This window comes from Primulina eburnea, chromosome 1, assembly GCF_022965805.1.
Source record: "Primulina eburnea isolate SZY01 chromosome 1, ASM2296580v1, whole genome shotgun sequence".
NCBI lineage: Eukaryota > Viridiplantae > Streptophyta > Magnoliopsida > Lamiales > Gesneriaceae > Primulina > Primulina eburnea.
In genome coordinates this window covers 52,230,880-52,255,914 of record NC_133101.1, presented here as the reverse complement: position 1 = coordinate 52,255,914, position 25,035 = coordinate 52,230,880, and the positions used below count along the sequence as shown (strand labels likewise).

At 41.2% G+C, this 25,035-nt stretch overlaps 2 protein-coding genes and 1 long non-coding RNA gene across 8 annotated transcripts in view; 1 reads left to right on the top strand and 2 right to left on the bottom strand.

Moving 5' to 3' along the window:
- Positions 1 to 2,189: 2,189 nt before the first annotated feature.
- LOC140807932 (zinc finger BED domain-containing protein RICESLEEPER 2-like) lies at positions 2,190 to 3,240 on the bottom strand. Its single transcript, XM_073164894.1, has 2 exons — positions 2,929 to 3,240; positions 2,190 to 2,816 (listed from the first exon to the last, which is right to left on the bottom strand). The coding sequence occupies exons 1-2, from the start codon at positions 3,238 to 3,240 to the stop codon at positions 2,190 to 2,192; spliced, it is 939 nt and encodes a 312-aa protein (XP_073020995.1).
- A 146-nt stretch (positions 3,241 to 3,386) lies between these two features.
- LOC140830757 (uncharacterized) overlaps positions 3,387 to 25,035 on the top strand; it is a 99,745-nt gene continuing 78,096 nt past the window's right edge. Inside the window, exons 1-2 of the long non-coding RNA XR_012117669.1 lie at positions 3,387 to 4,577; positions 4,650 to 4,699. This is a non-coding gene — a long non-coding RNA (uncharacterized lncRNA). The remainder of the gene's footprint in view (positions 4,578 to 4,649; positions 4,700 to 25,035) is intronic.
- On the bottom strand, positions 5,221 to 25,030 carry LOC140830727 (histone-lysine N-methyltransferase ASHH3-like). Of its 6 annotated transcripts, none has more exons than XM_073194193.1 (7): positions 24,906 to 24,980; positions 23,728 to 23,782; positions 23,226 to 23,309; positions 22,948 to 23,074; positions 22,629 to 22,734; positions 22,020 to 22,119; positions 5,221 to 5,372 (listed from the first exon to the last, which is right to left on the bottom strand). In XM_073194193.1, exons 3-7 carry the CDS (start codon positions 23,238 to 23,240, stop codon positions 5,328 to 5,330), a joined length of 393 nt encoding a protein of 130 aa, XP_073050294.1. In that variant the 5' UTR covers positions 23,241 to 23,309; positions 23,728 to 23,782; positions 24,906 to 24,980; the 3' UTR covers positions 5,221 to 5,327. The 6 variants fall into 6 exon arrangements, with proteins under 6 accessions (XP_073050294.1, XP_073050303.1, XP_073050286.1 ...); XM_073194202.1 differs by having other exon boundaries at positions 23,226 to 23,275; positions 24,906 to 24,941; XM_073194185.1 differs by lacking the exons at positions 23,226 to 23,309; positions 24,906 to 24,980 and adding an exon at positions 24,617 to 24,864 and having other exon boundaries at positions 5,225 to 5,372.

Genomic DNA, 25,035 nt, shown 5'->3' with positions numbered 1-25,035 from the left:
TCCTTCCATTATGCCAACTTTCCGCCCCACTTGGTAAACTTCACCCAGAAGTAAAGAAATCTTCGCCCATAACTTTTTCCAAAATTGAGTCCCGCTCGGGCGGTAATATCTGTCTTTTTTCTTGCAAAGTGCAGCACTCGCGCTCGGGCGGTAGAGCGAGCGGTAAGATTCTACCGCCCCAGCGCCGACCTTTCTGCTTTCCACTCTTCAAAGTACACCACTCGTGCCCGTAAAATCCTACCGTCCGGGAGCCAAATCTTCTGCCAAATTCACTCCCTTTTCTTGTGGCATCCTTCTCCCCCGATTTCAATTTTCTGGCCATTTCATATTCAAATTCATCAAGTACGAGTGATCCATGATCAAATGCATATGTTAATTATAAAACTAATAAAATGTAGATGAAATGCACACACACAATGCAAACACACACAAAACTAATGCAATAAAACACGTAAAAACGACACATATCAGATGATGGTGAGGACATCGATAGAATGAAACAAGAAATAGGGTCTCAATTTTCTAGCGGTTATGACCAATGTAAAAGCTATTTTTTCCAACTCTTTGTACCTCAACTCGAGGACTCTGAGGGCATGAATTACATTATACACCATGCACTCAGCGGTCGATAGATATACTAGTAATTTTTCAGTCTGAGCTTAATCAAGATAGGCAACCCGGCTAGATGAGTTTTTAGATCTTGAAAGGCTTGTTCTGTTTTATCATCCCATCTGAATCTTTGGGCCTTCCGAAATATCTGAAAGAAAAGACAGCTCTGACGTGCTGACCTTGATATGAAGCGGGACAGAGCTGCAATCCGGCATGTCAGCTTTTTGTATATCCTTGATAGTTCTAGGGGAAACCATTTCTAAAATAGTCTTTACCTTTTCTAGATTAACTTCAATTCCCCTCTCTGTCACTATGAAACCCAAGAACTTGTCAATTCTGACCCCGAAATTGCACTTTATCGTATTTATCTTGGCCTCATACTTTGTGAGGGTGGATAAAGTTTCTGTCAGCTCTGATATGAAACCTGACTTCTCCTTGGATTTGAGCAAATGTCATCCACATAGACCTCGACATTCCTCCCGACTTGTTTTTCAAAAATCTTGTCCATCAATCATTGGTAAGTAGCCTCCGCATTCTTCAGAACAAAAAGCATTACTGGATAACAAAATGTTCCACCAGAGGTTGTGAAACTAACCTTGTCTTGATCTTCTTGGGTCAGGGTATCTAGAGGTGCCCCTGATAAGTATCCATTAAACACAGTAGTTCATACCCAAACGTGGAATACTAGCTGGTCAATCCGAGGTAAGGGATAATAGTCTTTGGGACAAGCTATCTTCAAGTCCCGGAAATCCACACATCCTCCACTTCCCTGTAACTTTCTGGACTAGAACCACATTTGACAACCAAGTTGGGAATTGGACTTCCTTGACTTAGCCAGCTCTCAACAACTCTCCCACTTGTTCTGGTATCACCTTGTCCTTTGAAACGTCTGTTGTTTAAAATACTACTAGAAAATTTTTTTTGTAACCTAAATCTCAAAATACATTTAAATGCATACATGAAATAACAGTTGCCAATAGGGATGGCAATGGGTCAGGGCGGGTTTGCTATCCCCGCCCCAGATTTATATCCCCAGTCCCATCCCAGATTCTACCAAATCGGGGAACCCCCATCCCCGACCCCGCGGGGATCACCGCTTGAATTTTTTTATGAAACTTTAAGTATTTATTGACTTGACTCAATTTTTTTTTAAATTTGGCTTAAAAAGTATTGATACAATAATTCAATGACATACATAACATTAATAATCCATAGTTCAATATTCTCAAAAAAAAAATCCATAGTTCCAATAAATATAAAAGATCAAACTCGTTACATCATCATATTACTTTATTCTCCAGTATATCACATCACATCACTCCATGCTGTAATCAGTGTTATTGTTAGTGCATAACTCCGGCTCCTAAAAAATAAAAAACATAGAGAAAAAACATATAAATTTAAAAAACTTAATACAATAAAAAAAAAATCAACTTATTACTTACCTCGATATCAGAATCGTTGTCAAACATTTGATCCTTCAAAGCTATAGAATCTAAAAAGACAAATATAAATAAAGTATCATAAACAATTTAATATCTGAAACTATTTAATACCTCGAGTTTCACTCCATACCAATCTCAAGCACACATCAAAGTCTCCACAGTTTTAGGATGAAGTCGATTACGGTGAGCACATAAAACTCTCCCACTAGTACTGAATGTTGATTCAGAAGCAACAGTCGTCACAGGAATGGCCAACACATTCTTTGCAATATCATGCAAAATGGGATATTTGATCACATTCATCTTCCACGAACATAAGATATCAAAGTAATTTGTATTTCTTGGCAACAAAGACTTTTCTAAATAATAATTCAACTTCGACTTCTCAAGTTCAGTATTAGTATTGGAATCCATGAACATATCAAATTTATCAGCATAACTACCACACTTAGGAAGTGGAGGCATTAAATATGAAGATCGTGAATCTTTCACTTCCTGATATTGTTTGGATTTCTTCTTGTACACTTCAACAATTTCATACAACTTTTTCCTTATTTTTTCAATATCAAATGAAGACATATCACCATAAACAAGAGGATAATAAAATTGAATTGTCTTCATCTTGTACCTCGGATCTAAAATGCTCCCAATTGCCAATAAATAATTCATCATCTCCCAATACTTTTCAAACATTAATTTAATATTTGTTTCCATTGTATTCACCATATTATCATCCAAAAGAAGCCAAAGATCAATTGCCAACTTAATATCACAAATAGTTGAGAAGCAAAAATATTTATAATGGGATACTTGGTCCCCGAAAGCAATCTGTGGCGTCATAAAAAATCTTTAATTTAGAAGAAATCTCTCTCACTTTTGACCTATCATCTTCTGTGGGAACTCTTTTATACAAACTCTCACGGTGTTTCAAACGAGCAAACACATCTTTGTATTCCAATGCAGTGTTAAGCATTAAATATGTAGAGTTCCAACGTGTTTTGCAATCAAGTTTCAATTTTTTAATGCTTGGAACCTTCAACTGTCGAGCTGTTTCAATAAATTTTTCATCTCTTTTCGATGTTGCTGTCCAAAATCCGACACTATATTGAATTGTTTCAATACTACCACTGATTAATTGTAGTCCATCCCTCACAACCAAATTCAAAATATGGGCACAACACCGCATGTGAAATAATTTACCTTCTAAAATAAGTGAACTAATAAATTCTAACAACGATAGTAATATTATTAATGGTAAATAAAAGTACAAATTTTAAGAGAGAAGAAAAAATTTACCTCAAAAGCCGACTTTATGATTTCCATGAAGCATCGATGAAGTGTGAAGTGATTGCCATGAATCCTCTTTTTGATTATTTGACGTCCATATATCAGTAGTCAATGTAATCCGACTAGCATTTGAATCCAATAATAGAAGGTAAATTATTTCACATGCGGTGTTGTGCCCATATTTTGAATTTGGTTGTGAGGGATGGACTACAATTAGTCAGTGGTAGTATTGAAACAATTCAATATAATGTCGGATTTTGGACAGCAACATCGAAAAGAGATGAAAAATTTATTGAAACAGCTCGACAGTTGAAGGTTCCGAGCACTAAAAATTTGGAACTTGCTTGCAAAACACGTTGGAACTCTACATATTTAATGCTTAACACTGTATTGGAATATAAACGTGTTTGCTCGTTTGAAACACCGTGAGAGTTTGTATAAAAGAGTTCCCACAGAAGATGTTTGGTCAAAAGTGAGAAAGATTTCTTCTAAATTGGAGATTTTTTATGATGCCACAGAGTTGCTTTCGGGGACCAAGTATCCCACTATAAATATTTTTGCTTCTCAACTATTTGTGATATTAAGTTGGCAATTGATAATTGGCTTCTTTTGGATGATAATGTGGTGAATACAATGGCAACACATATGAAATTAAAGTTTGAAAAGTATTGGGAGATGATGAATTGTATATTGGCAATTGGGAGCATTCTAGATCTGATGTACAAGATGAAGACAACTCAATTTTATTATCCTCTTGTTTATGGTGATATATCTTCATTTGAAATTGAAAAAATAAAGAAAAAGTTATATGAAATTGTTGAAGAGTACAAGAAGAAATCCAAATAATCTCAGGAAGTGAAAGATTCACGATCTTGATATTTAATGCCTCCACTTCCTAAGTGTGGTAGTTATGCTGATAAATTTGATATGTTCATGGATTCCAATACTAATACTGAACTTGAGAAGTCGGAGTTGGATTATTATTTAGAAGAGTCTTTGTGCCAAGAAATACAAGTTACTTTGATATCTTATGTTCGTAGAAGACGAATGGAATCAAATATCCCATTTTGCATGATATTGCAAAGAATGTGTTGGCCATTCATGTGACGACTGTTGCTTCTGAATCAACATTCCGTATTAGTGGGAGAGTTTTAAGTGCTCACCGTAATTGACTCCATCCTAAAACTGTGGAGGCTTTGATGTGTGATCGAGATTAGTTATGGAGTGAAACTCGAGGTATTAAATAGTTTCAAATAAAATTGTTTATGATACTTTATTTATATTTTTTAATTTTATTTGTCTTTTTAGATTCTATAGCTTTGAAGGATCAAATGTTTGACAACGATTCTGATATAGAGGTGAGTAATAAGTTGATTTTTTATTGTATTAAAGTTTTTTAAATTTATATGTTTTTTCTCTATGTCTTATTATTTTTTAGGAGCCGAAGTCAGGCACTTACAGTAACATTGATTACAACATGGAGTGATGTGATGTGATATACTGGAGAAGAAAGTAATCTGATGATGCTAACGAGTTTGATTTTTTATATTTATTGGAACTATGGATTTTTTTTTTTGAGAATATTGAACTATGGATTATTAATGTTATGTATGTCATTGAATTATTGTATCAATACTTATTAAGCCAAATTAAAAAAAATTTGTGTCAATTCAATAAATACTTAAAGTTTCATAAAAAAAAAAGAAATTCAAGCAGGGACGAGGATGGGGGCGAGGATCCCCATCCCTGCGGGGTCGGGGATGGGGATTCCCCCATTTGGTAGAATCGGGGATGGGGCCGGGGATGGAGGCGGGGATACAAATTAGCCCCATCCCGCTCCGGTCCATTTCCATCCCTAATCCTTGCAAAACATCGACATGTAAAAACGATAGTGTATGAAAATATTCATGTTCTCTCCTAACTCGTAATCATAAATGCGTGGAAAAAGTATGGTCATCGGGTTAGCGTGCGCACATCCAGCTCCGCCTACTCAGTTTCTGGCACCTCCAGTTTTCTCGTCAATATGCTCACCTGTATCATTCCCGCCTACTGAGTCTAAAGATAACACATCTCAATCGTTATAACAAGTACATATACATGACATGCAATAGAGAAAAGTATTGTACTTAAAATAAACTTCATGATCTTAAAAGTATGAACTTAAACATATCGTGTCAAAGCATAACGTGTCCAAAACATGACTCATCATATCAACGTATACGTGTTCATTTTCTCTATTTGAATTCAGATCATAGTTGTGACTTTCGTATCATCGTATTAGTCGATGGATCTATCTATATAACTAGGGGTGAGCATTCGGTCCGTTCGGTTACCGACCAAACCGAATTAACCGTAACTGAACCGAAATATTTAGCTATAACCGAACCGACCGAATTATTTTTCATAACCGATGAAAATGAACCGAATTAAAATCGGTTAATTTGTTAGTTTTTTTTAAAAAAATTGTGATTTAACTTTAAATATATATGTAATTTTTCTTGAATGCTACAATCTACACAAATGCATAAAAAAAAACATAAAAACATAAAATCACAAATGTATAAGTTTTGTTTAAACACAATTAATACATATTATATCGATTTTAAAATTAATAATTTAAATATATATAAAAATTGATAAATAATAAAAATTATTAAATAATAGTATTGTTTATATCGGTTAATTCGGTTAACCAATTTTAAAATTTTGAAAACCGTAACTGAACCAAATTAACCGATATAACCGAATTTTTTTAATTTGAAAATCGAATTTCCGAAATAACCAAACCTAATTTCCGAATTGGTTCGGTTCGATAGGTTAGTTTGGTTTAACCGAAATCTTGCTCACCCCTATATATAACTGCGGTACCCGACGGCGGGGACATCGGCGAAACTATTACATATCTACTGAGTCTTGGGCTTAAATGTCGTCATATTATTGTATCATCATATTAGTCACAACTAACTCTCTTCCTCCAAAAACATGTCATCGAATTCATCACTTATAAAAAATCATGTAGATACGTAAATTTTCTTAAAATCAAGCATGCAACGTATTTTTCATATTTCCATAAAAAGTCATGTTTGTGATAACATAAACATTTAAAACATGTCAAAATGTGATCAGGACGCTGCCAGGGCTACTAACTCGACCCAGGTGCAAAATGATCATTTTGCCCCTGGAAACCCTAATTGACCATTTTACCACTGGACCTCAAAATTTTGAACCGAAACCAACAAAACACCTGCAAACATATTTATAATCATTTCTTAGACGTAAACTCGACCCTGTTTCATAACTGATACGACTTGTTTTAAAACTTGGATGGTGGTCCCGGTTTTAACCCGAATTAACCCGAAACTCAACCAATTTTTCTCAACTTAAACCATGACTCGAACTTACATGACCAGCACTTAAACCATGCATTTCAGATCGACTAGGACCCTCGGGAAAGACCGACCAACTGCTGGAAATTTTTTCAGCGCACAAGCACGGAAAACCCTAGAGCACTAAACCTTCAAATTATCGATCCTAGACCTAAGCAACCCGAACCAACCCTGAACCAACGTCATCTAGCACCAAGATCAGACCATGGACACCCTACTGGACCAGCCCTAACCATGCGTACAGCACCAAGCTCGAACAAGGCTCGATCTTGCCAAGGAGTGCCACACCTAGCCTTGTTCCCTTCCCGACACCTCTACCCTCACGACCAGTTGTTCATGGCCCCTTCCCAGCCTTGTCACGGACCCATTAGGGTCTGGTCCACTGCTAGAGTCAGGCCACGCACAAACCAACCATATCTCCCAATCTAGCCACGGAAACACTAGGCTCTCGAATCCAACCTGATCGGCTCTCACACAAACCGATCAAGTCTCGACTTCAGCACCTTGTCACCTTCACTCTCGACATAAGCAGTTCCCTAACGCCACGATTCGGCAGCCCCTTACACAAATAGCAACAAAAATCGTGAGTTACATGTAAGAATATTTCATGACAAAACGATGCATTCCTCATGCAAACACACACACATCAGCATACAATAGTGTGAATGACGAGAAAAGGGATTTATGGCGTGACTTTGCGAATATACGCTCGAAATATTTGCATAGAACGTGCACCGGAGAAACAGTGAGGAGTCTATTTGAAAGCTTTGAGAGAATCTCGTAGGAGGAGCTGGTGAATAAATTCGAAAATCTGCTGCTGCTGCTGCTGCCGAGGGGAGGGGCGGCCGTGAGAAGTGAGGGAGTGTAGGTAGGTTTAAGTTTTTAAAATGTAGTGTTTAAGTTGCATAATTATGCACTAATGGGCCCTTAAGCAATAAAATATTTTAGGCCCATTAAGCAATAAAATAATCTCATCAAGCCCAATAACACTCCCGAAAAATATTTCGTTTCGGTAAGTTTTAGAAAATATTGCCCGAACCCTCAAAAAAGCCTCTGACTAGCTAAAATTTGCGTAACGGTTAAAAATATGACCCGACGAGTAAAAATATCAAACCAAAGCCCATTTTTTAAAATCACACTTAATTACACCATATATTAAATAATTAGAAATAATTAATTATTTAATAAAAATATTTTTCCTAAATATCACTAGTCTTCGTTTCTCGTTCGAGCGCGAAATACAACTTCAAGCCCTAATGCATGAAAATTTAAATAAACCATGACCTAAACCACATATTCATGCAATAATCTGCAATAAAATTACTAAAAACACATATTTTAGTAAAACCCTATATTGCTCGAATTTCTTTGACCTCACACCTTTTCTAGTCCAAAGTGTCTTCTTCCACTTCACTGGCCGGGATTTTGGACATGTGTTTAATTTGTGTTCCACTACTCGGGCCGAGATCCCAGTTAACTTGGTGGGGGACCAGGAGAATATATCCACATTTTTCCGCAGACAAATTATTAATTGAGCTCGGGTGGATGACTCTAGATCCTAGGCAATTTTGGTGCGTTCCTGGGGATTTCCGAGATTAAGGTAAATTTTTCTTGCCGTCTTCACTTCTACGAAATGCACTTCTCCTCCACTTCCTACCATGTCTCCATTCTCACCCCTTCTCGCCCTCTTCTTCTCCACTTTAACAGTTTCAGCGAAACATCTTCTTGAAGAGAGCTGATCTCTCCGGACTTCTCCAACTTTTCCTTTTACAGGAAACTTGATTTTTTTTATGGTAAGTGGAGGCAACAGCCTTAAAAGCATTCATGGCCGACCTTCCCAATATGATGATGTATGAGGAGGGTGCGCTGACCACCTTGAAGGAGGTCATTACTAATTTCCTCAAATCTCCTGACCCTATTGTCAAGGGGAGCACAATCTCTCTCGAGGATGGACTGTATGTCCTGCAAATCCAAATAGAGCAGTCTCCACAGGCTCGAGTTGATAATCTTTCAAATCCATTTGGTTCACATTGACGGAACTGTCCGAGTCCACAAACACTAGCTATATCTCATAATTGGAAATCTTGTTTTAGATGACCAAGGCGTCATTGTGAGGTAGGATGACTCATTATAAATCTTGGGGCCCGAAATTGATAGTTGACTCTTCTTCTCCGGACTATTCACATTCAAAACTTTCCGCTGACTCCAAGCTTTCTGGATCCAGTTGGAATCTCCATCAGTAGACCTTCCAGAGATCATTTTAATTATTTCCAAGGTGGGGGATTTTCCTCGGGTTTACCCTTCCCGGGCTCTTTCTGATGTGGTGGATCTGGAGTGACTTTCCCAGCATTAGTTCAACATTTGAAGCTCTTGCAGATGGTGTTGGCCACGATTTCTGGGGATCCATTGGAGTCTTCTTGCTCTCTTCTCTGTTGGATCATCCTCAATAGTATCCATCTGGGGGAGATTTTTCATCAACGGTTTGCACTCGCTTATATCATAATAACACTTTTGATGAAGTTTACAAAACTTCAGAGCTGGCCTCGGGCTTGGAGAAGGACGGTTGGAGCTAGTTGCCCTATTCTCACAAAGGTTCACAGCTTGATCTTTTGATTTCTTCAAGAGGACAAAACTAGAGAAACGCCCCAGAGGATTCTCCACCAGGACCCGTTCCTCTACTCTCCCTAGCTGATTACTTCTTTCTTTCCTAACAACCTCTCTTTTGTTTCTGAGCTTCCTCCATATTGATGTATTTATCTGCCCAAGACAGTAAATCTTCGAAAGCTCTTGGTAGCTTTTTTACTAAGGACCGAAAGATGTCCCCTCCTGAAGCTCCTGGGTGAACGTCGTTGTCTTAGTTTCCAAGGCACATGAAGGTACCTCCGACGTGGTTTATTGAACTTAAGGATGTAAGCTCTCAATGACTCTTCTATGCTTTGCTTGATCTCGAACAGGCTAAAAGATGTCTTCTTGTACCTTTTGCTGCTACTGAAATGATGTAAAAAGACACTTTTGAAGTCTTCGAAAGTTTGTAAACACCGAGGATCTAGCTTCTCGAACCACCGTTGAGCTAAATCGACCAACGTAGTTAAGAAAGTTTTACATTTTATTTCATCGCCATAACAATGTAACATGGCTGATACCCCGGGATGTTCCGGGACATGGATGATGCCCGGATGTCCCGGGCCATGGAGCCGAGCCATTGGTAGTGCCCGGGTCAGGAAGATGGATTGTTCCCGGGTCATTGATGGCCCTGGTCAACAAGACGATCATCTGCGCAGCAAGTCCGGATCTCAGATTGTTTGGCACATTGAGAGTACAGCTTGGTAAGGGAGAATCTGTGAAGATGCCAATCAAAAGGCCGAGCCGTTGAACACCCGAAACGTAACCTTCCAGGGACGTACCTTCCCCAAGTCATTGGATGCCCGGGCTCTCATGTAATTTCCCGAGAGGCATTCTACCCGGGCCAATTCGATATGAGTGCTACATTTAATTACGCCGACAGAATAGGGTGTGTGCGGCCGACCTATCTCTGACACCAACACAAGTGATTGACAAAATCAGGTAGGCTAGATGTGACTAGTATTAGATTTGACATGTCACAATAATAGGGTATAATCAGCCGTCCTACTATAATTAATGATCGGCACAAAGAACGAGGTCATCATTACATCCTCTATTATAAATATCAGGTTCTCTCCTTGCATTTATTTCTCTATTCAGATATTAATACTTGCATTCATTGCTCTTTTATTGCTCACACTCATATCAATATCACAGTCATCATTTGGTTACATTGATTCTTTTTCTTAAATCATCCACTGACTTAAGCATCGGAGTGGCAACGCTGGACACTCCTCCGGCGCCCATTCACGCGGTTATCTCCTTGAGTGCAGGGCATCTTATTCGTCCAGGAAAGCAACTTCTGGTTGGGATACGCCTTGCTCAGTTTCTTTCATTATCTTGATAGCAGATCTGGTAGAGCACCCGACCCGGCTCATCCCTTTCACTCAGATTGCATCATTGGCGCCGTCTGTGAGAAATTTTGAGTTATAAGGCGTTGATATGGCTCCTACTAGGAAGGCAAACCAAGACACTTCTCGGATCCAAGAAGAGAATAACACCCGTCTTTCTGGTGCATGTGGCCTGCCACCTAATGGTCCTCAGCCTGCCATCAATTTAACACCTGAGGAATTGACCCAGATTGTAGCTGATGTTGTTAAGGCAGCCATGGGGAAGAAAACCTCTACTCATCATTCCACCCATCTCGAGCAGGAGCGTGAACAGCCCCGCATGGGGAAGAGAGAAGGGAGGAGGAGAGGGAGTCAAGTGCAGGTTCTAAGTCTGCTGCTGTGGCAGAGGGGTTAGAAGAATTGAGGAAGAAGGTGAGGGTATGAAAAGGGCAATTCGGCTCTAGAAGCAGCACGCAAGTTGTTAAAGGATGCTCATTCTCTGATGCCATTGTCCGGGAACTACTTCCTGGCCATTTCAAATCGGCCAAGGTCAAGGATTATGATAGGAGTTCTGGCCCCAAAGAGCATCTTGCTCAATTTGAAAATATAGCTATGTTACATTGCTACGGAGATCAAATCAAATGCAAAGTATTTCTGACCACCCTGGTCGACTCGGCCCAAAGATGGTTCAAAGGGCTAGCACCTCGAAGCATTCATTCTTTTGAAAATTTTCAAAAAATATTCTTGCATCAGTTCAGTAGCAGTAAGAAATACAAGAAGACTACTTTCAGTCTGTTCGAAGTGAAGCAAGGCCGAGATGAAACTTTAAGGGCATACATCAAGAGATTTAATTGAGTAGCTTTGGATATTCCCGCCTGTGCTCCCGAGACGAAAACCACGGCTTTTATGTATGGATTGTGGGAGGGAGATTTCTTTCGATCTCTGACCAAAAAATTGCCCGGGGTTTTGAAGATCTCCTGTCTCGAGCAGAGAAATACATCAACATAGAGGAGGCGCAGAACAAAAAAAAACGATGCCTTGAAAAGAGCTAGAGGAGACCGGGCTGTCAGACCCGAGGAGAGAATTCAAAGAAAAGTGGTTCAGGGCAGTTTTCTCATGTACCCTTGAGAATTGCCTGGGATCGAGAAATTTGAGAATGCAGTTCAGACAGATCCCCGCCTCCAAGTTCGATGGTGCGGTTACCAAAACCAGAGAAGAAGGGGTTCCTTCACCCTTCACAAAGAATGTTCTCATTATACAAGTGAATACCAAACTCTGAGGAAGAAGTCTGGTATGCGCTCTATGCTGGAATCTCATACCTCCCGAGATAGGTCCAGAAAACCACCTTGGTTATCTCGGCATCCCGGACCTAATGCTCTTAGAAGAACGGCTGATATCCCGAGTGGAAGTAGGAGAGAGGAGGGGAGGCCCCAGGAAAAGAGAAGTAAGCAGACAGAAAGGAAAGATCCTTCCCTGACTCGAGGAGTGATAAAAATGATTTCGGAAGAGTCCACGGACAGTGACTCCAACCGGGCTCGGAAAGCAAGAAGTAGAAGGGAGTGCCTGAAAATTGATGGGAAGGGAATAAATGAACCAATCATAAGTTTTGGCCCAGAAGACTTCAGGGGAGTCAGTCTACCCCATAATGATGCTCTCGTTATTCAAGATCGAGTGGCTAATTACGATGTATTAAGAGTATTTGTTGACAATGGCAGCTATGTCAATGTCATCTTCAAGGAAGCATTGATTCAAATGGATTTGTATGAGTATCAGTTAGAGGCGGTTGAGACTGTCCTATTTGGCTTTGCGGGTCACGCTGTATATCCAGAAGGGGAAATAACGTTGCCATTAACCCTGGGGACCAGAGATTTGCGAAAAAAAGTCATGAAGGTCTTTACAGTGGTGGATGCCCCGTCCTCATACAACATTATCCTTGGGATGCCAGGTATGAATGAAATGAGAGCTGTGGCATCCACTTATCATCAGAAAATTAAATTTCCAATACGAGGACGAGTCGGGGAGGTCAAGGGAGACCAGCCTTCTTCTCGGAAGTGTTATAGGGAGACTATCTGAGTGGATCAGAAGAAGGCGAGGAGGGAGGACAAGGGGAAAAGGGTAACTCAAAGGGAGGAAATGGCAGAGGAGAGGGAGTTGCATTTTGTTGCGGATGAGGAACAAGAAGCGGTAGAAATTGAGCCAGGGAAACACATCCGGGTGACCCGAGACAATGCGCCCACCCGGGTAAATCTCTTAAACTGTTTAAAAACTAACATTAATGTTTTCGTCTGGTCTCAACAGGAACTGAGCATAAATTAAATATTCTCCCGAGATCCCGGCCCGTGAAACAAAATAAAAGGCACTTCGGCCCCGAGAAAGATAAAGTCATTGATGAACATGTGGAAGAGCTGTTGCGGGTCGGCCACATTCGGGAGGTCCAATTCCCTACTTGGCTCTCAAATGTGGTCCTTGTTCCCAAAGCTACCGAAAAATAGAGGATGTGCGTAGACTTCCGGGACCTAAATAAAGCTTGCCCCAAAGATTGTACCCACTTCCTGGGATTGATCAACTGGTGGACTCAACATCCGGGTTTGAATTATTAAGCTTTATGAATACTTATCAGGGGTACCATCAAATCCCCTTAGCCCGGAAAGATCAAGATAAAGCCAGTTTTATCACTTCTGGAGGCACTTTCTGCTACATGGTTATGCCCTTTGGATTGAAATATATCGGAGCCACATACCAACGTCTGATGAATAATGTTTTTCAGAAACAGATAGGCAGGTACATCGAAGTCTATGTGGATGATATCCTGATCAAAACCCGGGAAGTTTCTTGTTTTGTTGATAATCTGACCGAGACCTTCGCTACCCTGAAGCAATATGGAATAAAGCTCAACCATAGCCAAATGTGTGTTCGGGGTCAGAAGTGGAAAATTTCTGGGTTTCTTGGTAACCGATCGGGGAATTGAAGTAAATCCAGAAAAGATCAAAGCAGTGATTGACATGCCTTCCCCCCAATCTGTCCGGGAAGTACAAAAACTGACTGGGAGAATCGCTGCCTTATCTCGATTCATTTCCCGGTCTGTCCATAGAAGCTATCCATTCTTTCAAGTCCTGAGGAAAGCGCAAAAATTTGGATGGGATGAAAAGTGTGAACAGGCTTTTCAAGATCTGAAGAAAAATTTATCTGAGCTACCCGTCCTTGTCAAGCCTGAGCCCGGGGAAAAGCTGTGGGTCTATTTGTCTACCACGGAATATGTTGTTAGCTTTGTACTTATCCGAGAAGAGGAGACCGATCAAAAGCCAGTATATTATGTCAGTCATGCCCTCAAAAGAGCAGAGTTGAATTACAGTGAAGTAGAGAAAATAGCCATGGCCCTGGTAATTACTGCCCGGAAGCTACGGCCCTATTTTCTCTCACATCCTATCGTGGTTCTCACCAATTCCCCGCTGGGAAGAATCATGACACATGCTGAAGTATCGGACATAATGGTTAAATGGACAATAGAGCTCGGGAAATATGACATCGAATATAAACCTCGAGTTGCTATAAAAGCCCAAGCTTGGACAGACTTCCTGATAGAGATGGTCCAACTGGGAGAAGAAGAAATATGGAGATTTTTGTTGATGGTGCATCGAATTTATCAGGATGTGGAGTTGGGGTGGTTTTGATCGCTCCCTCAGGAGAGAAGATTAAATTGACCCTGAGAATCGATTCTCGGTTCACCAATAATGAAGCTGAGAATGAAGTCGTTCTGGCCGGACTACAAGCCGCCCGGAAAGTCGGCGCTTCCCGGATCATTTTTTACTCTGATTCTCAACTGGTCGCCCAACAGATAAAAGGAACGTACGAGGCCAAGAATGAAAAAATGCTCAAATATTTGGAGCTCATCACAGCCCGAGCTGCATCTTTAACTGATTGGAGCATTGAACAAACCATAAAGAAGAAAATAGAGAGGCTGATACCTTAGCCAAATTAGCCACCTCTATGTCAGACATAAGCACCCGAGAAGTCATGTGTTTACCCGGCTGGTGCTCTCTATTGATGAAGAGGTGCCACCTACCCGGAAAAATTCATGGATGACTCCTTTAATCGATCCATGCTAAGCTCCCGGAAGATAGAGCTCAAGCTCTAAAAATCAAAAAGCAAGCACTCAGGTTCGTCTTTTTAAATGATGTTTTGTACAGGAGATCATACCATGGTCCTCTACTCAAATGTTTAATGAAAAATGCAGTAGAATATATTCTTCGAGAAATACATGAAGGGTGCTGCGGTGAACACCTCGATGGAACCGCCCTGGCTCGGAAAGCAATATTAGCCGGATTTTGGTGGCCTCGAATGAATCAAGATGCTGCTCAAATTGTCCAGTCATGTAAGGGTTGCCAATATCATGCTAATTTTCAATACAATCCGACTACTGGTATGCAACCTATCTCAGTGTCATGTCCCTTTGATCAGTGGAGCATGGATATTGAGGGCTCTTTCCCCATAGCCCGGGCACAGAAAAAATTCCTTCTTGTGGATGTAGATTATTTTTCTAAATGGGTGGAGGCTGTGAACCCTCGGCCAAAATTACTGAGGAAGAGGTGATGAAATTCCTCTGGAAGAATATTGTTTGCAGATTTGGTATCCCAAGGAGATTAATTTCAGATAATGGGAGGCAATTACAGGGAAAGAAAATCACATCTTGGTGTCAAGAAATGAAGATCACTCAATCTTTCACCTCAGTGGCCTACCCCCAAACCAATGGCCAAACTGAGGTAACCAACATAATCATTGTACAAGCATTAAAAGCCCGACTTCATGGGAAAGGAAAGGACTGAGTTGAAGAATTACCGAGTATATTGTGGGCATATCGAACTACACCTCGAACAACTACTCGGGAAACTCCTTACAGCTTAGTCTACGGTTCAGAAGCAGTCTTACCTGTGGAGATCGGACAATCTTCTACTCGAATAGAATCTTATCCGAGTGACAATGATCAGACCCGGGTCATTGAGCTTGATTTGGTTGAAGAAAAAAGAGATCGGGCAGCTATGCGAATGGAAGCCTACCGAAGCTGGGTAATGAAATCACATAATGAGCACGAGGTTTCCAGGTCGGAGATCTAGTTATGAAAAAGGTGAAACCAGTGGGTGATGTTGGAAAATTAGAAGCACGGTGGGAGGACCTTTCAAAGTGATTCGGAGAGTTAGCTCGGGAGCAGCTTATTATTTAGAAGACTCTCAGGGACATACCCTTAAAAAACCGTGGAATACTTTTCATTTAAAGAAAATTTTATGTGTAAAGATTCGGTCCTTGTATTTGTTATTTATGCATCAAATAAAGGAAATAATCAAGGAAATGTCTACTAAGTACAGGGACCCGTACCATGGCCCGGGGACCCGCACCTCGGTCATCTACTAAGTCTAGGGACCCGCACCCTGGTCATCTCCTAAGTCCAGGGACTCGTACCCTGGCCCGGGGACCTGCACCCCGGTTATCTCCCAAGTCCAGGGACCTTTACCCTGGCTCGGAGACCCACACTTCGGTCATCTCCCAAGTCCAGGGACCCGCACCCTGGCCCGGGGACCTACACCCCGGTTATCTCCCAAGTCCAGGGACCCGTACCCTGGCCCGGAGACCCGCACCCTAGTCATCTCCTAAGTCCAGGGACCCGTACCCTGGCCCGAGGACCCGCACCCCGATCATCTCCTAAGTCCAGGGATCCGTACCCTGACCCGGGGACCCGCACCCCGGCCAACTTCTAAGTCCAGGGACCCGCACCCGGCTCGGAGACCCGCACCCCGGTTACCTCCCTAGGGACCCGTACCCTGGCTCGAGGGCCCGCACCCCGGTCATCTATTAAGTACAGAGACCCGCACCCCGGTCATATACTGATTCCAGGAACATATACTCCTGTTATTTACCAAGATTGATTACCCAAGGAATTATACCCTGATTATTAAAATGCTAGGTGAAGGTTGGTTAAAATTCACAAGGATATTGGAAGAAAGTTCAAGTCATACAACACTTGGCAATATTTTAAAGAACGATTAAAAGGCAAGAATTGGCAGAGAACACACTTCATTAAAGTAAAAAGATATTTAAAAGGTGCCCAGAAGCCCGGGAATAAAAAAAATCTATTCTACTGGATCTGTTTTCTCATCTTCCTCCTCGTCCTCTAAGAGAGAAGCGGCCGCCTTCATCAAGTCAGGAAAGTCATCCCGATCAGTAGGAACAAGGCCTGCTTCTTGGAATTACTCCCAGCATTTGTTGAAGCCCAAGTCAAAATAAATAAAGGCCCCTGTCGGCCACCATCTTTTTGAACTCCTTGGACTTCAAAAATTGAGCCATCCTCTCCTCGTGGGAAGATTTCTGAAGCTCTAGAGCAGTTGCTGCCTCTTCAGCTCGGGCCCGAGAGGATTCTGCTTCTTCTTTAGCCGCCTGCACCTCTAGCTTAGCAGCAGCTGAGTGGTCAGTCAGGGCTTTCCGGGTCAACTCCAATTCTGACCGGACCTCAGCCAGTTCTGCTTGAACCAGATCTACCTGCTATTTCCAGCCAGCTTTCTCCCGGGCCAAGACATGCTCATGGATTTCTGTCAGCTGGCCCACTTCTTCCTGGAGATTATGATGCATCTCCCGAGCAATGGTAGCTTGGATGTAGGCATTCTTGGCTGCACTGGCCACTTGCTCGTAGGCAGATATCAACATCTGCAAGTCCTGCCAATCAAAGGAAGGGTCAGATTGGCAACAATGATAAAACCAACAAGAGGAAACAAGATAAATTGAATTTACAGAGAAAGACCGGGAAACCCCCTCGTACAGTTTTTGATTGGGGTGGACGCCCCTGAGATGATCCACCTCCTCACGACGGAGTAAGCCCCACACCATCTTGGTCAGGTCTGAGCTTACATCATCGCCAAAAAGGTTTGGCAAACTTAAGGATGCTTCGCCCTGCTGGAAGGGACTAGTAGACGAGCCGGGGATGGGATGGGATCGGGGGGTCATCACAGGTCCCTCCTCCACGGTGATAACGTCTGTGTCCGGCTCCATCACCGCTTTTCTTTTACGATGATTGAGAGGAGTCGGGTCCTCTTCATTGGCCTGAGAAAGGGATTCTTCCTGGGCCTCTGCCTCTGCTCGGACCCGCCGATCTTCATCTTCCTATGCTGCCCGGGCCTCAGCCTCTTCCCGGGCTCGGCGTTCTTCTGCTTCTTGAGCTTCCTGGGTCTCTTCTCTGCCCGGACCTGCTTCTGCTCAGCCTTCTTCTTGGTTGCCGCTTCCAGAGACTTGCTTCAATCATCTCTTCTTCGGCTGTATAAAAAAAAAGAGTCAAAAAAAATGGAACAAGAGGGAAATTCTAAAAGTTAAGAGGGAAATAATTTACCAGCCTGTGGCCGGTCTGGCCGAACTCGTCTATAATCTGGTCCACAGGATCTTGAGGGCGGGGCCCTATCCCATTGTGAACCAGATTGCCCCCCTCCCCCAAATCAAGACTGATGATAAAAAAGATTGGTTTTCCAAAGCATCTCGAGCATGAAAAGGGAAGAAGTTTAAAGTCTCGGGGAAGCTCCGGTTGCTCGGGAATTGAAGATAAGAAGCCTGACGCACATGTCAAGGGAGTCGGGAGTTGCAAAAAGAAAAATTTTGTTTTCTACCCCTTCAGTGACGAAGGGATGTCAGTCAAAAATCGGTAATGCATCCGGACCATGAAAGAGAAGACCCCATCATTAAACTGACAAGAGTAAAAGAAATGAAAAATGGAGGAGTTAATTGGGATATTTTTCATACGAAATAAAATAAAGGTGGTTGCCATAATCCTAAAGGCATTAGGATGAAGATGACTAATCGGGAGCCCGAAGAATCGGGCAATCCCTTCAAATAAGTGATGAACAGGGAACCGAAGCCCACTTCTGAGTTGTTCTAAGAAAAAAGTGTGGAAACCAGAAGGAGGGGTATCCGGGTGGTCAGTAGGCCCGGGTAGTTTAATTTCATAAGAAGAGGGAATTGATCCTAAGGATCTAATTTCCTCAAGAGCCCCGGGACGAAGAGTGGAAATTATAGTAGAGAACAACAAGGGCCCAGTAACTTTCTCTTTTCCCCGGGAAACAGTGGGTTGGGAGGAAGAAGCTTTGGTTTGTTTTTTAGAAAGAAGTCGGGAGGAAGGAATAGGGATTCCTATGGGAATATGCGCAGAAGCTTCAGATGGGGTCGGAGAGTTCTCCTCCGATAAACCTCTAGCATTCCGGCCAGAGGTAGAGAAAGTAGAGTTTGACATGATTGGGAAAAGGGGAAATAGAGTTGGCAGGAAAGAAGACTTACTGGAGAGTGAAATGAAGGTGGTGACTGGTGGCTGGTAAGCGCAGAGATCGCCGGAGTTAGGATTTGTGCGCCGGAGGGCTTGAGGAAAAAATTCACAAGAGCTTGGCTACTAATTTGAATTTGCAAATGATTTTTGAAAAATCAGTTAACAGGAGTAGGGAATTGATCTGCATCGTTGATCGAAATGAATCGGACGGATTGGATTGACCTAGGAAATCACGCGGGATATTTGAAAAGACAGGCACGGGATTCGAGACGCCATGATGATTTATCTTCTCGGAAAACAAAAATTCTCTTACAAGATTTAAGTTTTAGGGCTTACGTCAGCACCGATAGTGTAACATCACTCCTATCATCTCGGGGAAACTAGACAACAAATCATTTCTCCTGACCGGGCACACAAAAATGATCGGGACAGCGAGTACGACTCTAGCCCGACTATTTAAGGAGGGAGTGATGATATCCCAGGATGTTCTGGGTCATGGATGATGCCCGGATGTCCGGGGCCACGGAGCCGGGCCATGGGTAGTGCCCGGGTCAGGAAGATGGATTGTTCTCGGGTCATTGATGACCCTGGTCAACTAGACGATCATCTGCGCAGTAAGTCCGGATCTCAGGCTGTCCGGGACATTGAGAGTACAGCTTGGTAGGGAGAATCTGTGAAGATGCCAATCAAAAGGCCGGGCCGTTGAACACCCGGAACGTAACCTTCCAGGGACGTACCTTCCCCAGGTCATTGGATGCCCGAGCTCTCATGTAATTTTCCGAGAGGCATTCTACCCAGGCCACTTCGATATGAGTGCTGCATTTAATTACGCCGATAGAGTAGGGTGTGTGCGGCCGACCTATCTCTGACACCAACACAAGTGGTTGACAAAATCAGGTAGGCTAGATGTGACTAGTATTAGATTTGATATGTCAGAATAATAGGGTATAATTACCCGTCCTACTATAATTAATGATCGGCTTAAAGAACGAGGTCATCATTATATCTTCTATTATAAATATAATGTTCTCTCCTTGCATTTATTTCTCTATTCAGATATTAATACTTGCATTCATTGCTCTTTTATTGCTCACACTCATACCAATGTCATCATTTGGTTACATTGGTTCTTTTGCTTAAATCATCCACTGACTTAAGCATCGGAATGGCAACTGCGGACAACCCTCACGCAGTTATCTCGAGGTTATCTCCTTGAGTGCAGGTCATCTTATTCGTCCAGGAAAGCAACTTCCGGTTGGGATACACCTTGCTCAGTTTCCTTCATTATCTTGATAGCAGATCCGGTAGAACACGCGACCCGGCTCATCCCTTTCACCTGGATCGCATCAATGGCCATGTTTTCAAAACGAGTTAAGTGCTCTTCAGGGTTCGAATTCTCGTCATACTCTCTGATGTTTGCTGATTTATAGTGGGCTGGCAAGGGCTCATTGACTATACGAGTGGAGAAAGGACACCCTCTTGGTTGAAATTGGGAAGTCCGAGGATACACTGCCTGTCTTTCCAGCTTCTTCACATTTTGGCTTAAGTCTTCTAGTTCTTCAAACACAGTAATAGCCTTGGAGCCTTCCTAAGAACTTTCTTTTTTTTCATCCTTCGCTCCGTCCCGAGAAGCAGATTCTTATCGGGGCATTTCCTCACGAGGTGCCCGACTACTGCTAGGAGGTATCTTTTCTACCATGACCTTCTTAACAGCCACTGCTATCCATTGAGTTAATTGTTATGGATTGATCATAAAATTTTGCTGGGTGGATTTCATTTGGTTCACTTCTAGAAGTGTCTCTCCGGGATCAGTTTCAAGTGGAAACCATATCTTCGTCTTAGATCTAATATCCCACATACGGTGCCAATGATGCGACGGGACGAATTGAGTGTGAGATAGGTGGGTAATTTCATCGGGTCAGATTATTTTCTTTCAGGAAGGGATTCTCCCTAACTTTTGAAATATATGAGCACTTAAAAATAATAGAGATCGTTAGTGGAGTGTCGAAGATTTTTCCGACGTAGCCACTTTGACGCTCAAGTCAGCCAGGTGCCTTTCTGAGAGAGTGAATATTTCTTAGCAAGAGAACATATATCTGAATGCATTAATATCAAGCAAACCTGATATTTATAGGAGGAAAGTCAACGAGAATTTTGTATTCAGTGTCCAACTGCTACTCATGGTGGACGGCTACCCATTCCCTGCTCACTAACATTATTAAATGTGACAATCCATGCTTACTCCGATCGAGTCACATCACTCTTACATGCGCCAAAAGATCTTCTAATGATGACCAAGTCATGGTGCCCCACACCTATGAGCTCAAACATGACACCTGTATCAGAATGCCCGGGCTCTAACCTCTCGGGATCACAGATGAACTCATTTCCTGCTGGTCATGGGGCAAGGCTGCTCCACTCTCCTGGCTTCTCGGGTTTTAATTCCCCGGGATAACAGATGAACTCAGCCCCTGCTGGTCATGGGGTAAGGTTGATCCACTCTCCTGGTTGCCCGGGTTCTAAACCCGGGTTCTAAGATATTTCTCGGGGTATCATGATGCAACTGCAAGTAAATTGGCCTATAAGAATTAGAAAATTAGAGTTGCAGTAAAGAGAGAAGATCAAATGCAAGATCTCTAATTAGACCTTTTTCATTGCAGGCATGGCCTTGACCACTGACTTAATAGCATATGATTATTCACTGCAAAAGTTAGAAATGACGTCCATGTCAAAGGGAAAACAAAAATTATCATAATCACACATCAAGCAAAAGTTAGAAATGACGTCCATTGTTAGGTCCTCCCAAAGTAGTTATTCATGAAAGTATCAAGAATTTTGAGAACGATATTGAGCTCCAAAAGTTATAAACATTTTTAGCTCAATGGTATTAGCACATATTCTTGGTTTTATTAAACTCTACAACTGCAAAGCTAGCGAGTCACTGAAAATTGTGATGAGAAAATGAATAAATAATGAAGTAGGATTCACAATTTCTCTAAAACGTTTCTATGCATCAGGTTCTCTAGTTATAATCAAAGAGAAGCATGACCTGAACACTTTTCATCCTCTTCACAGGCCTTTGATGAAAGGGCTTATTAAGACACGAGCTCCCACAATTACATCCTGAAGAGCAGCTAGACCTTAGCATTCTGTGAAAGAAAATATACTGATCATGACACACATACTCCTTGATACCATGTGAGAACTTGCAAACTCTATGCACCAATCAAAACACAAACAACTTACCAAGAATATTAAATCACGCAGCAAGGAGAATAATTAAAAACTTCCTAAAACAGAGGACTCACATTCACTGGGCATAAACAGGAATTATTAGGGAAATCCCTTGAATGAAAAAATGTTATAAAAACAAAAATATCCGTCAAAATAAATCCAAATTTTTTTTTCAAAGCATGAGACATTCTTGAGTTCGGCAAAAAATGCATGAAAAGAGAGCACATGCAATTAAAGACTGATCCTTCACAAATAATAAACATATAACAATATCAAAAAAAGGAAATGGACGGACAACTACTCGAGGGAAGGTGCGAGTGTAGTATTCTCGGAATCGATTGAGTCATAGATCTCACACCCCTTGCTAAAACACATTTCACCATCTTAAATTGAAAGAGACTACTTCCCATTTCCCAGTACTTACCCGCAGAGGCAATCTCTACCACAAACACCAGAAGATCCAGGAGTTGAGCTGCATGAGCAAAAGATGCCATCATCCCGCCTTTTTATCTTCTTAGTCAGGTAAACATCTAAATGTAGTTAAGAGCAACAAAAATGGCAGCCATGATAGCAGAAGGGGATCATATTAAAAACAATGAAATGCAGGTTTTAGCAAACCACAGAAAATGAAAGGCACCAACTTTATAGGTGAATAAAAATACCAACCTATGCAAGAACTCTTAATATCAAATATTATGGCAAACACGAACTAAGAAAATAAAATAGAAACTTCTCGTGGATACTACGCCTGATAAAGGAGAATGTTGGTTTCCGTTTATTTAACCATTCAGGAAGTTCAAAATCAACTGGACCTCCAATCTCCTCCACCAATTTACTGAATACTTGCTCAAATCCGACGCATTCAGCATTCTGATTACAGAAATTAAAAAGTAAGAAAATAAGAATGAATACAAGCACACACAAACAATCACATAGAGAGAGTGTGTACGAGATAGGAAAAATTTGTACTCTAAATATATAATATCTCTAAATCACAAGTATACAAAAAAATAAATCACACCTGCATGAGTTCCATGGATAAAAATAATGAATATGGGAGGAAAACACAGCCTGGTGCAAATCAAATGTACTGAGTATAACTTCACTGAAAGACAATAGATGAGTTCGAAATGTGACGTGAAAGGGGAATAACAATTCAAGCACATAAAAAAACAGCGCAGATTAAATGGTTGTTCCTTATCACAGTACGTATTATTATTGAAGTAATACAGCCACACCAAATAATGACTAATAGTAATGGTACAGAAAATGTGAGAAAAAATTCTGAGTAAAATCTTAAATAGTCAGAGGCAAAAATAAGTTCTCCTAATAATCAAACTCGTTTCTGCCCCACTATCTTGATTCTACAGTATTAGTTACACCGTCGATGCCCATATAGCAGCCTAAGAAAACTACAAAACTAATACAACATGATGCAACTGCAAGTAAATCGACCTATAAAAATTCGAAAAATTAGAGTTGCAGTAAAGAGAGAAGAACAAATGCAAGATCTCTTGTCAGACCTTTTTCATTGCAGGCATGGCCTTGACCACTGACTTAATAGCAGATGATTATTCTCTGCAAAAGTTAGAAATGGTGTTCATGTCAAAGGGAAAACAAAAGGTGTCATAATGGCACATCAAGCAAAAGAGTGTCCCTCTTAACATAACAACAAACAATTAGCATTTTCATTACAAAAGCGTCGCAATCATAGCATTTGACTTACATAGCTTTTGAATTAAGTTTTATAAGCTGCTTAACAAAAATAACCAGATACATTTTATCTCAAGAAAATATAAATTTACATTAAATTTCACTCAGAATACACAATTATTGTGCATTGGGATTTAAGGTACAGTATAATGTGTGCTTTATGCCCAAGGTGCAGCACCTTTGTCATGTTTCTTGGCCCAAAGGTTAAGCCTTGTTCTGCCTTTAGCCTAGGCACATACCTTGTAGGCTTTTAATAACTATATTTAGGATCAAGTAGATAGAGTGTTTAACAAATATTCTAATAGATCAATAGATTCGCATACCATCTTGACAGTGAACAACACAAGAAGCAATCCCACAAACTGAGGGAAGAATCATCCAGATGAATCCTTTAACCATGTACAAAGAATGACTAGTGTCCTACTAATTATGGCACAAATTACCATAAAACCCCATCGTTGATAAAACAAAAGTTTCTTTCATCTCTATCTACACAGACCAGAGACCCTAAAAGTTACGAGGAACAAGATCAAATATCAAGAACCGAATAGAAGAAAACACTATTTTCCATCACATTTCGAATTAACACACTCTAAAAGGGATAATTACCCGCTAAAAAATATGGGAAAAAATTAATCAAATTCTGAATTTACGCCAAATCATTAAAATATCGAAATAAACTTGAAAGTCTCCACATACAATTTAGGGGCTGGACTCTGGAGGTTTAAATCTTTAGCCAATGCCATTGAAGAAAATGCGGAAAGAGAACCCAGAAAATAAGAATGGACTGAAACAATTTTGACAAAGAAACCTTCTCGATCTCATTCAAAAATAGTCCATTGAGGCTTCGGCAGAAACTCTAGGGTTTAGGGTTTAAACTTGGGTGAAAGTCGCAACAGCAAGTGAATTAAGAAACCCAAATAAGTAGAAAAAAGAGAGAATAAAATCAAATACGATAAGTAGGAAGAAAGTAAAATTTCTGACTCACGGTGGCGAGGCGAGATGACGGCGGCGAGTTTTCGAAACTTACTGGGTGTGGGAGAGAGGTGGGAGGATGCAGAGAGTGAACGGTTATTTGAATTTGGTAATGGGAGATGTAGAATTAACGGTCTCTTGTT

Excerpts from the sequence above, each read along its gene's own strand:
- LOC140807932 (XM_073164894.1), bottom strand. The coding sequence starts at position 3,240 with ATGCGGTGTTGTGCCCATATTTTGAATTTGGTTGTGAGGGATGGACTA. Across the intron at positions 2,817-2,928 it reads CAGAAGATGATAGGTCAAAA|TTGGCAATTGATCTTTGGCT; the intron begins GTGAGAGAGATT and ends TGTGATATTAAG.
- LOC140830727 (XM_073194174.1), bottom strand. Across the intron at positions 22,120-22,628 it reads GGTAGAGATTGCCTCTGCGG|AATGCTAAGGTCTAGCTGCT; the intron begins GTAAGTACTGGG and ends TTTCTTTCACAG. Across the intron at positions 5,373-22,019 it reads AGAGGATGAAAAGTGTTCAG|GTGAGCATATTGACGAGAAA; the intron begins GTCATGCTTCTC and ends GGAATGATACAG.